The 12,186-nt window shown below is 43.2% G+C and overlaps 1 protein-coding gene across 1 annotated transcript; it reads left to right on the forward strand.

Annotated features, from left to right (window-relative positions):
• The first annotated feature begins 4,394 nt into the window (after positions 1-4,394).
• PPP1R14D (protein phosphatase 1 regulatory inhibitor subunit 14D) lies at positions 4,395-11,733 on the forward strand. The gene is made up of 4 exons (XM_083864227.1): positions 4,395-4,841; positions 8,886-8,981; positions 9,167-9,199; positions 11,221-11,733. Exons 1-4 carry the CDS (start codon positions 4,659-4,661, stop codon positions 11,287-11,289), a joined length of 381 nt encoding a protein of 126 aa, XP_083720353.1. The 5' UTR covers positions 4,395-4,658; the 3' UTR covers positions 11,290-11,733.
• Positions 11,734-12,186: the final 453 nt, after the last annotated feature.

The following is a 12,186-nucleotide window of genomic DNA, read 5'->3' on the forward strand; positions in this document are numbered from 1 at the left end:
TAGGTACAACTATTTCTTCTACAACTATTTACCCTTCTAAACTGCTGATGAGATATTATCCTTTATGCTTCACTTGACTGCCAGTAACAGAGGCTGGAGGAAGGGCAGGTGGGCAGCTCGCCTGACCTGTTTATTGCTGAGACCTCTCTATTCTCTGAGACAGTACCAAATAGTGCAATTTTGGGTCAGTCAGTCAAACTGGGAAATGTTTTCTTCTGGCACTTGTCATTATTTCTTCCCAGTGCCCTTTCAGTGCCTTGTGAAAGGTGAGCCTGTCAGGAGAAAGGAGTAAGGCTGATCACTGACACCTGTCTGAAGAACGTAGAGGCTTCTCAGCCTGTGCTGATGGGAAGTGGTAGTACTTCTCAGGTGAAGCTGGGGATTATATGAGCTGGATATCCTGGTCTCCTTCCCTAGGTCTCCAGAAGCTGAGGGTGAGAGATGATGCATTCTCCCTCTACTTGCTAGAACTCTGGGGCAATGATGCAGCCTTTTTTGTTTCCATGCTCCCGTGGAGACATTGAAAAATAAAGAAAGTGGACGATGGACATATTAAGATGCTGGGTGTACTGGGGTTGCTCACTTAGGGATCTGGATTTTTAAAAGCTCCAGTCCTGGCTACACTGTCTTATTGCACAACATTTTTTTCTCTGCCTATTCCTGTTCCCAGGAAGGAACAGAACCTCTTTACCTTGTGGTGTCACTGTAGTATTGATACAGTCACCTCTGCTGGCATCTCTGGTTTAATTTGTGCTATCACATTTGCAACCACAGGGAAAGTGATTATTTTCTAAACCAGGTGGAGAGTGGCTTCTGCTGTCTTGAAGGGAAATGTTCCTCACTAGGCTGGGACTCAAGGGAAAGGGGCCAGCCTGGTTCTGTGGAAAGATGAGCTGGTGTCCTGCTGAATTATTAAGCACACACCACAGTCATCAGCTCAGGAAGAAAGAGAAGCACCAGCTTAGGTCACAGGTGTGGGATGGAGATTACTAGTTTCAAGAACAGAGAAGTGTAACTGGATCTGACTCATGCCCTTGGATGCTCTGCTGCATGGATCAATGTCACAGCTGTTTGGTACTGTGATGCCTATGCTCATCTTGGTTTGGTGGCCCTCTCTGGCACCATAGACAGTCATAAAAGTCCAGCTCCACAGTACTTAATCCTGCCCTCCTTTCAGAGGCACCTCACTTTTAGGGTAGGCCTGGAGGATCAGCAACCCCAGGTCACACAAACAGAAACTGAAGCACAGTGTTTCTTTCAGTCTAACAATTCAAAAGTGCTGGCCATGTTTAAGCTCCCTTTATTCATCAACATGATACGCAGATTTGCAGAGGACATGATCACAAGCAGCTGCAGCAGGAGATCCATGGGAGTTTACATGTGCACAGCTCTTGTGAAAAAACAGGTTGTCTCAGTAGATGACTTAGTTGCTCAAGTATGTGTGTTCACTCCAGAAATTTTGGTCCAGGTTTTATGCCTGAGGCTATAGGGAGAGATAACTAGATTGAAAATAAGATTTCATCCCCCAGCCATGCCTGAGATCTCTGAGATTCTATCCAAACAAAATGGTGAATATCTTTCTGTCCCTTTGGCCACGTGAATCTGCTGTGATGCAAGCAAAGAACAGGATAGAGTGTGAGGCACTGTGAGGAAAGTCTTGAAGCTGCTTCTTTTTTGGTGGCAGCTGGCATTTACCAGCACTGGCAGGTGGCTGGAGCGCCTGTAGGAGATGCTGCCTCATTCAAGGACAAGATCTCCTACGCAGAATGAAGCACCCAGTCCTGTGCCTGCAGGAACTTCTACCACACCCTCAAGGACTGATCTTGCACTGGTTTTGCTTCCTCTTCTTGCTTTAATCATAGACTAAAACAATTTATTACTGGAGAAGGCCTACTTTATCAGTAAACATTTGTTTCTATATTGCCACCTTCTTATTACAACAAATTCATGACTAAGCTGAAATAAACCAAAGCACTATGATGAACATCCTGTAATCTGGCTCATTTTGGATTACATCTTTCTTGAGAGAGCCTCTGACATCATCCTCTGAACGTCTTGTTCAGCTGTAAAGTGGCACTGATGGAGCAGCAGGAGGGCTTGTGCCCCTTGTTCATTACTTTGTTGTTAGAGTACAAAGGATGTGTAGTAGGCTGTGGGGCGAGTCTGTTACTCACACAACAGGGCTGTGACCTTTTCAGATGTGGCATCTCAGCTCAAGTGAGGTTACAACTCAACAGTGGTTTAAGCTATCTGAAGAGTCACTAGAGTAGCTTATGTTCCCTTTTTCCTCATTTTCACAGCTCTCCTGGGACTTCTGGACCCTCTACTTCATAAATTCAACTATGCTGGCAGAATATTAATAGGGCGAACCGTACCTTTCGTGTAGAGATTAACTAAACTGCTCAAGAGTACAAGAGTTAGCGCAGGGAATGGAAGGAAGGAGCTTCCCTGCCAGCCCTTCAGCCACTGCAGGTATTTGGAGTTACTTAGGGATAGCAAGCAGCTTCTCCTTTAAGTCTGGTCCTCTTTCTCTGCTCTTAATGCCAGATTCTCTGAAGATTCTTGGGACCAAAGAAGTACAGTTTTCCCCTTCTTTTCCCCTTTCAAATATGTCAGTCCTTGAACACCAAAATAGAGTACTTCTATTTTGAGACAGGAATTTATCACCTGAATGTGTGTCCTTTGGTCCAAACTTACCTTGTGAATATCTGCCCATTTTAGGCCATATTAACCTTTTAAAAGTCAATAGTTCTAAAGGCATTTTAAGTTCTTCAGTGGGTTTTACAAGGTTTCCACTATTAATAATCTCTGAAGAATCTGCACTCAGTTAGTATGCTACAAGCCTCTCAACACAGATTTTTCTGTGTAACCTTGATCTAAATAAGGAAGTTTTAGGAGGGGGGATACAGCCAATCAGTGAGGAAAAATGGGTAAAGCTGCTAAAATTAAATAGCTAACAGTTGTCTTCTGAGCAGAAGTTTAGGCTGTCAGAAAAACAGAGGAGATAATATCAGTTTCAGGTATCTTTTAATACTTTATTCTTCATGTATGTGAAAGGAAATTGCAGAATTTCCCATCTGAAAAGGATTGGGGGGTGGGTTGTGGCTTTTTGTTTGTTTGTTTGTTTTTTCTCATATTAAGAATGAAAAGAAGGGCTGAAGTGGCTCTGCTCTTTTTTCTACCACCCTGTGTACAAGATTTTGCTGGATGGCTGTACCACCATTCCTCTGAGGACAGAACTGTGCCGGGGGACTGGCCCCTCTGCAGACTGCCTCATGCTGCCTGGCAGCACCTTTCAGTGGGAGACAGGCTGGTTGCTTTTCTTTTGTCTTATCAAGTTCTTGGCCTCCAAACTGGAAATACCTTGGTTCCTGACAGCAGAGGCTTCCTTGCTTTTTCCACATGAATCATGAGGCTGGAGGTGTTCGATCTGCTTCAGGATGGAGGGTCTCAGTTGGTTTGTCCATGTGGTGGGGCAGCTCCCTGGGCAGGCTGCTAGAGGGCTCTGGGAACAGATGAATAAAGAGGTGTGTCAGTACCTGGAGGGACACAGGTGTCCCAGTGTCCTGGCACCCTGTAATCACTACCAGCCTGATTCCTGTTTCTCTGAAAAGAACAGCACGTCTCACACATAGTCTTCTAAATGGTATAGGGCAATAATGCTGCAGACCTTTAACCAGCTGGGAAGGAACTGTAAGCAAGCATTGATAATATATAGTCTGATAGCCATTTATGATGCCTCAGCAGGTGAACCTGTTTACCATGAATACTTTCCTGTGAGAAGGAGATGGTGCTGTATCCCTAGTGAGGTCTTCCCCTGCAGTGTCATCTCATCAAATACTGTACTTCTTTTCTTAATACAAGCACAGATGCTTTCTTTTATCCCAGAATTTCCTCGCTCAAATAATTTCAAATTAATGTCACTGGGATTTCTACAGAAATTTTTGAAAGAGCTGGAGTTACCTTTAGAGAAGAATATAGAACAAAAAAAATGGAACTGCTGAGCCCAGCTTTGGGTTGCAGTGTCATTTCCTGACCTACTGCTGTAAAATAATGGATGAGCTGCCTGATTCCAGACCACTTCTTATCTGTGCTGGGTCCAGTGCTTTAGCTGGAAAATGCCAAATATACCATCTCAAAGGGAGCAAAACCCTGTAGCTGCAGGCAGTTTACTGATTATGAACTGCAGCGGGATTCAATGCATTATGTATGGATCAGTCCTCTGGAATTGCACATGCAAGTTATGCCTGTAGGAAAACAGTAATTTAAAACCTCCTTCTTCCCCACCTCTTGGAGCTGACTTGTGTTAAATATTAACAAACGTGGTTCATCAATTCCCTGGTTCACTTGGCTTCTTTTAACAACAGATGTTATTACAACAACTCTGCCTGCCTCCCTGCTCCTGTCAGCACATCTGATGGTGAAACCCAAGAGTCTGCAGCTGTAACTCTGCCTGCAGAGCCTGGCTGCTGCCTCAGCCCTGTGGCCACCCCTAACTCTCTCCCTAGGATGGCCAATGCCTCCCACCTTTGGTGCCTGTAACTAGCTTGTGCTGGGAGACACTGGTTGCAGAGAGGCTTTGGTTAAAGGAGACAGAAAAGGTGTGAGGGAGCCCAGAGAAAGGCGAGTTCCTGCTGTCAGAGGAGGAGGCGGTGAGGATGGCCAGCAACTCCAGTGCACTGCCCCGGGTGACTTTCCAGACGCCAGAGAAACCTGGGGAGGAATCATCACACAGGAAACTGGGCAAGCTGACCATAAAGTACAACCGCAAAGACCTACAGCGCTGGCTGGACCTGGAGGAATGGATCAATGCCCAGCTGCAGGAGCTCTACCAGTGCCGGGTGAGTAGCTGGGGCAAATCAGCCACTTGCTTGTCAGGTGAATGGGTCTAGAGGCCCTGTGTGCTGGCACAGAAGTTTGCTTCTCTGCTTCACTGGAAATAGTTCCTTGTCTTCAGCTTCCAGTACATATCTCCATGTTCTCTCTGCAGCACTCTGACTGGTGTGTTGGCAGGCAGGGAAGCTTGCACTGGTGCAATCCAACTAGTTTTGAACTGCCTGGTGTTGCACCCACTGAGGGGGTGTAGATATTGCTCAGCATGAGTAGCACAACCTAGAGAGATGTGTAAACCCAGGATGATGCTTGTTGCTGAACTTCATGTGGTGAGTGGCTTTGCAGTGAGAAGTATCCAAGCCAGCTGGGTTAGAGTGATCAGTGTGTATCCCTGTTCTTCTTTGACACAACGGTGAGGCCCTACCTGCTGTTTGAATGAGACACTTTGGAATGTGTTGTGTCTGTAACTGCAGAGTCTGGACACACTACTGGCAACAGGGAAGAATGGGGAAAGAACTCTTTGCTCAAATGTAAAGATCTTATGCCTTCATCTTCAACAATCCCCAGAGCTGTCTCCCTTGCCTGAGCTTCTCTTTGCACCAGGAACAGTCCCTCCCAAATTCTTCCTCCCTGCCTGAGAGCTGTCCCATTAGGAAAGATCCAGGAGTGCCCACATCCAGATCTTTGCTTCAGCTGTTGCATTTTCTCACGTTACTGGTATTCAAATTCCAGCACTGCCTGGTATATTGAAATTTGAACCCTGTACTATCACTTCTATTCATACATTGTCCTTAGATGCATGGCACTTACACTGGGTGCCTTCAGAAGCAATAGTGCTCTTCTGTTTGAGGTAATCCTTTGGAGTATGGTACAGTAAAAGATGAAAGGTTTCCCCCCATTGTACATCATGATCTTAAACCCCTTTAAATAGCTTGACTAAGGGTGTTGCTTTTCTCTCTAGAGCAGTGGCTGATACAGTAAGAGAACACACCTTTCTTGACCCACAGAGAATCTCCATCTTCAACAGATGACACAGATAGGTTTAACAAATTGTGTAAAACCACTTATTCATATCCTGGATGGGGACGGACTAAATGAACTGCCAGGCCCTTTCTGTCCTGTATTCTGTATTTGCAGCCCAGTGCAGTGTTAAGCACACTTTCGAGATACAAGGAAATAAGAGCAGATGATTGCTTAGAGTCTTCCACTCTGAGCATCAGCGGTTTCGAATTGCAATCAACAGTGAAGTGGACATGTTAGAACAGGCCAGGAATGGTGGGTTTCACGCTACTTGCCATGATGGTACAGAGAAATTTTTGCCTACCCAGGCTGATTTTCTGGGCCTGAGAGCTATAGAGCGATGTCACCTCCACAGCTGAAGACCCAGACTTCAGGAACGGCTTCTAAGTCTGTCCTTATTATTGTTGTTGCTGTTGTTTTTTATTATTATAATCATTATTATAATAATTTTCTGTGTGATTGTTTCCTATTTGATATTTGTGGGAATGCGCCAGATTCTCATGCCATGTTGGGAGATAAAACCAATTATTTTCTGGTATAATTTATGACTTACGCAAAGAACAGGCAGAAAACAAATATGGAGAAAAAGATCCTTTCTTCTGCTGCAAATACATGGCTCCTCTGAAAATGAGTATATTACTGCTTCTGTTATGTTAACTAACTTTTTTAGATTTCCCAAACATAGTTCGCTTAGTAAAAATCACTAATCTCTTTAAGTTAGTTGTGATTTTCCAGTTGTTTTCTATAGCTTATAAAAATGTTAGCAATAAATTCTCAGCTGTACCTTAGGCCTCTTGATAATGCATTATGAAACATTATACAGTGTACATGAGAGCAGAAGTTATCAACAGACCCAGTCAGACAGGCAAAAATCAGTGTGTCTGCAAAATGCTAGCTTGGCAGTCCTGGTGAGTGAAGGCTGTTCAAAAGAGTGGCAATGACAATATTGCTTCCCAACCATGCCTGCACTGGCATTTAAGGGACTGTTCCTGGAGTTTGTAGCTCAGTTCAGAGAGTCCTTTTCCTGACTGCTGAGGTTTGCTAGAGATCAGCAAGGAGAATGGCTGCTGCTTTGATTAACACAACGTGTTGCCCTTTGGAGAACTACTGCAGTTTTAGAGAGTGAAATTTTTGGCACTTTTTTTCTGAGACAGACAAGAAGCACTTGGTATGACGAGTAACATGACCCAAGACGGAGTTCTCCATGTGCTGCTCTTACTTGATGAAGTGTACAGAGACAGATGTTTACACTTGTAAAGGTGGCAGAAAAACAAGTCAGTTTATGTTATCACTTCTGTTTTCCAGAGAATTAAGAGCTGTTTACTGCCATCAGAGTAGCTGCCCAAAGGGGATTCTTTTTCCCTACTGCAAAATCCCAGCAGGCACAAGTGAGAAACCCACCCATGCCCTTGCAGGAACAGATTGCCAGTGGATTGCCCTTGCTAATATCTCTTCAGCACGACAGATTTCTCTGCTTCCTGATGTATTCAGGCCAGAATAAGATATTTGCTACAAGGAACTACATAACATAGTGCTGTGCCAGGTCAGAGACAGTTAATGGGATCTCTTGAAATACATACATGTGCCACAGTAAATTATTTGTAATCACAGAGATGCCCAGCAGGTCATCCTACTCTCTCCTCTATGTATTGTGACAAGACTATTTAGCTGCCCTCCTTCTTTGGGCTTCCTTGTATTCATCAACTTCCATTACAATTGTCTCTGTTACCTCTTACTTCGTTCCACCTGCCCTTGGTGTCTTCCTGGGTGTCTTCCAGAGATTCAAATGCCAGCAAGGTTAGTTCAAACATCACCTCCTGATACAGGGAATGCTATGATGTTTAGTGTCATGAGGCTTTTTTGCAACAAAACTACGACACTGTGATTTTCAAGATGATTCCTTGCGTACGGAAGCCAGAACATCATCCACATTAGGACTAAAAACCACAAGGGTTTCCTACCCTATCTCACCCTCCCAGCCAACTTAGCTTCTTAACCAAAGTCAGACTGGATCAACACCTGTTTTCTAAAAAGTCACATGAAAACTATTACTTTTAAGAAGAAATACTGTGGGGGTCACAGTGCAATATATTTAACTCTGGTTTATTATTTATTCTTAAGTCTGCTGTATATCAAAGCTAAGTAAAGGCTTTCTACTTCCTCTCTGGCTTGGTATCAGTGACTACTCAGGAGAAGGTTTTTTTCCTGTAAGTATTGCCTTAATTGTTTAATGTTTTATATACACATCCATAAATGCCACAACCTGGCAATCAGGTACTGTTCACCCAGTGTCTTTGTTCTACTGATTACTATGCCAAAATATTGCTAGTGTTGTGCTGTGAAAGATTCATTTTGCAAATACACTAGAAAAACACAGTCTGCTTTCCCTGCAAAGATTTGTGAAGCTAAAATGTGTCTGTGACCAAGTTTACAAATGTTTCCAACTAACACTCCTATGCAGTACAAGATTATTACACCAGTCACCAAAACTTGGGGTCCCTCTTACATTAAAGGAGACTATTATATTCCTCTCCTCTCTATTAGAGAAAGCTGGCAAAATATTGTTAGGTCTTCCAACAGCATAATTATTTTTCTCTCCATTACTGCAAAAAGCCTTAGTATAAACCCCTAAAATCTTCTATTATTTATGCCTCTCTAAGATTAAGTCTGTTGGAGTTCTGTTTGGTGTGCTCTCCATAGAGGAAGGGTGTCACAGGCTGGTGTACATGGCATTGCAGTTTGATGTCCTTGAAATGGTCTTCCGTGATGGGTGATGATCCCTGAGCAGTGTAGTGGTTGGAAAAGATGAGGAATGTGTACGCCAGGATGTGTGGCTTTAAAAGACACCACAAAGGTGCTGGAAGCCATGCCCTCATTATAAGAACCTCCCTTTTTTGAGATTATTTATATCTTGACCTCAACTTTGTAGCATAGTTTTATTGTAACTCAGCTGCTTAGTTCTTTAAAGACGGCCTCTACGGTTCTTAGACGTTTGAAGGTTAATTAACTCTGGTGGTCTTTTTCCTTTTTAGCTAAGGGAGGAAACAGAGGCAGCAGCTCCTGAACCACAAATTGATCTTGAAGATCTCCTGGAGGTCCCTAATGAAGAACAGAAATTAAAACTACAGGTCAGATAGAGGGACTTCATAACTTTAAGTTAGTGAAGTTTTCTTCATAAAGACTAGTGGCATGTGGGATAGAGAATAGGTGTCTGTAGTGTTGCATGATGCTTTCTTGTGCCTTCATTTTTGTAGGGAGGGGAGAATTAGATCAACTCATAAAATACTAAAATGACAGTTCCTTGTTTTTTTAGGAAATCCTCCATGAGTGCTCCAGCCCCACAGAGGTGAGTGAAGCACCATATAAATTTATATGTAAACATGTTATACTATTTTGTTACAGTGTCTTTGCTGCTGCTTGGCTGAGTAGCCAAGACTCTACTGTGCTGCAGATTTGTTCAATCATAATGGGAGGTGTTTGCCACTTTATTCTGTGATTATAAAATTACATATAAATGCAGATGGATGAGCTGAAGGCAGAGCACTGGAGCAAGTAAGGAATTACACTTCACACTCAGTGGAAGTTCTTGTTTTGGACATCCTAAGCTGATCAGTCTGAGTTGCTATTTGATCCTCAGTGTAGAAAAGCCATAGCCAGTGACATAGCTTACATAACCATTTTTTCACACTGTTAACTAAACACATTCTTAGCTTAAAACACTCTAGGGTTATGAGGATAAGAATGTAGAATGGCCCTTAGGTTGGACTGGGCAGAGCATTGGCCATGCAGGTTAGTTTTACACATGGATTTTTTTTTCCTGTGTAACTTTACAAGTTTTGACTTTGAATTAGACAGTGAAATCCCACAATGCCCAGCTGATTGGAGGCAATACTGTGTGCATGCACCACACAGGGATTGCCTTTGCTGCACTGCACACCTCTGCAAAATGTAGTCCCCATCACTGCTTCAGCCACATGGACTGCATGTGAACATTCTGCTTGCACATCATCCATCAGACTCCACGTTATTGAGCCCATGTGGCTGTGCAGTGATGAACATACAGAAAATGAAATGAATGCATGACTGAAATTCAATCACTGAATCACAATCAATATCTGAATTTATTAATTAACTGAAATTAAACTGGACTGTAGCAATCATCACAGATACTCTCCTAGCAGAGGTTTCAGCAAAGCTGGCAATATTCAAGTTTTCAGAGTGTCTGAATGTCAGATCTGAGGCAAGAATCCCACATTCCCAGAGTAATAACTGAAGAGAGTTTGCTTTGCTAAGTCATAAGCTATGAAAGTGTCTTGTGGACAGCACAGTACCTGCTGAATACAGATACTGCTGCCCTATTGGCAAAAACACATACTTTCACCCTGGGGATCTTGAATCCAGTCCCCTTGAAAGATCACAGCAATCTAACTGCAGAAAGCAGTCAAGAAACTGAAAGGACTGACTGAAAAGAAATGTATGATCCTAGGCATTTACTTCCAGAACATATTGTAGCAACCTCTGATCACTCAGGTGAGGACACTAGGCTTCCACACAGGACAAATGGTAACAAGCTGCAATACTTCCAGTGACCTTGCCTAAGTACAAGAACATGTAGCTATGTCTTTGGGTAAGAAAAGCTGCACACTTCTTTATGATGATGTTACTTGCCATGCAGAGGGCAAAGTTTGCATTAGTTACATTATCTTCTGCTTGGAACAACCAGATAGGCCAGTTTAGTTCATAGTCCTTGGCTGTGTCAGCAAAGTAGTCAGGGTTTGTCTCCATTAACTGCTCATCTATCTGCTCTGCCTCTCCTCAACCCCTGCTCAACATTATCATTAGTCCTACATGTTTTGCTCCACCTCTTCTCTACCAGCCACTTCCTTGTAGAAGTGGCACAGTTCCAGGATGGTTTGCAATTCACAACATGGAGCTTGACTGGTTCAACAAGAGGGATAGCTTGCTTTGCCCTAGATTGGGAGGGCAGCAGGAGTAGGCAGGAGGTTATGGTGGCAACAGGAAGCAGTGGAACCTAAAAGAGAACAACAGCATCCTGAGGTCATCTCATGGTGGGAAAAGCAGGTGTCTGGGATGATGTGGGTCAGGCTAGCTCCTGAGGAGAAAGCAAACATGGCTGTTCCAAAGGGAGACACGGGAAGGAAACTAGAGGAGCTTTTAGACCCTTCTCATCCACCACAAGGTCTTCTTTCCTAAGCTAAAAGATAGGTTTGCTCAATATACATCAAAATTCTGGTTTCTGCTCAATACAAGGGTGAATGTGGGAATGATGGAAACGCCACAATACTCTTTGGGCTGGTAAGCACTGGAATTAATACAACATCCTTCTTCAACCAATTCTTATCACAGGACTTCATTACGGAATTGCTCAGCCGATTGAGAGGTCTCCGGAGAGTCACCAATCCTCAGAAGAAATGACCTTGCTTACATGGAACACCCAGCTTTGGTTAAAAGGAAACATGTATCTTCCTCAAAAAAACCAGGATCAGCAACAGAACTTGTGAATATGTTTAGGACTTATTATTATTGAGAAACAACACCAAGTTTGTGAACTTTGTACCAATGGTTTGAAGTCTCCACTCCTTCCAGATCTACACACACAGCAGGGAGCTAGACTGTAGCTGATTTTCCTGATTCTTAAGGAGTGTGTTAACCTGAGGAACAGGACAAGATGTCCCTCTCCTTTAGATTCTTCTAGGAATTTCCATGCAGGCCAAGGAGCACTGAATACAATTCTCAGGAGCTCATCAAGACTTCTTTTCTTCGTCCACTGCAAGGAAAACAAGGCATTGGTTATCACTCGTTCATCAACATGGAAAATCAGCCACTGTTAAGCTGCACCTCATTTCAGTCTGGTTTGGACCCAACTGTGATCTCCTGCCTGTTACTGCTGTGCCTGACTCTATAGCATTGCACGTACTTTGTAAGTTTAATTAAGCCTCTGTTGTTTATGAAGGTTGGACAGAAAATATATATGATAGGATGGAAGGAAAATATTTGAGTGCACCTGGTCTACCTAAGGGGAACTTTGTGAAACAGCTGCTAAGGCTAATGGCTATTTTTTTTCCTTTTTGTGGAATTTAAGACTTAATATTTAGATGCCTTTTCTAAAGGGACAAGGTCTGGGAATGATTTTTCTCCTAGTTTAAAATTATGTTGGAAAAAGACTTATTTTATATTAAAACAGAGAAAACCAGCCATGCACTGCTTGCTCTTGCTCTCTCTTTAGATACTAAAGAAAAGCTGAAGTGAAAAAATACCTGCTCCCAACTTCCCTTCAGGGAGCATCTCAGAATGAGTTCTTGCAGACAGGTA

Source organism: Zosterops lateralis (genome assembly GCF_965231275.1).
Source record: "Zosterops lateralis genome assembly, chromosome: 6".
NCBI lineage: Eukaryota > Metazoa > Chordata > Aves > Passeriformes > Zosteropidae > Zosterops > Zosterops lateralis.

What these genes read in the sequence shown, in the direction of transcription:
- PPP1R14D (XM_083864227.1), top strand. Translation starts at nt 4,659, where the DNA reads ATGGCCAGCAACTCCAGTGCACTGCCCCGGGTGACTTTCCAGACGCCA. An exon ending in AACAGAAATTAAAACTACAG is followed by an intron (nt 8,982 to 9,166) that starts GTCAGATAGAGG and finishes TTGTTTTTTTAG; the next exon opens with GAAATCCTCCATGAGTGCTC. An exon ending in AGTGCTCCAGCCCCACAGAG is followed by an intron (nt 9,200 to 11,220) that starts GTGAGTGAAGCA and finishes TTCTTATCACAG; the next exon opens with GACTTCATTACGGAATTGCT.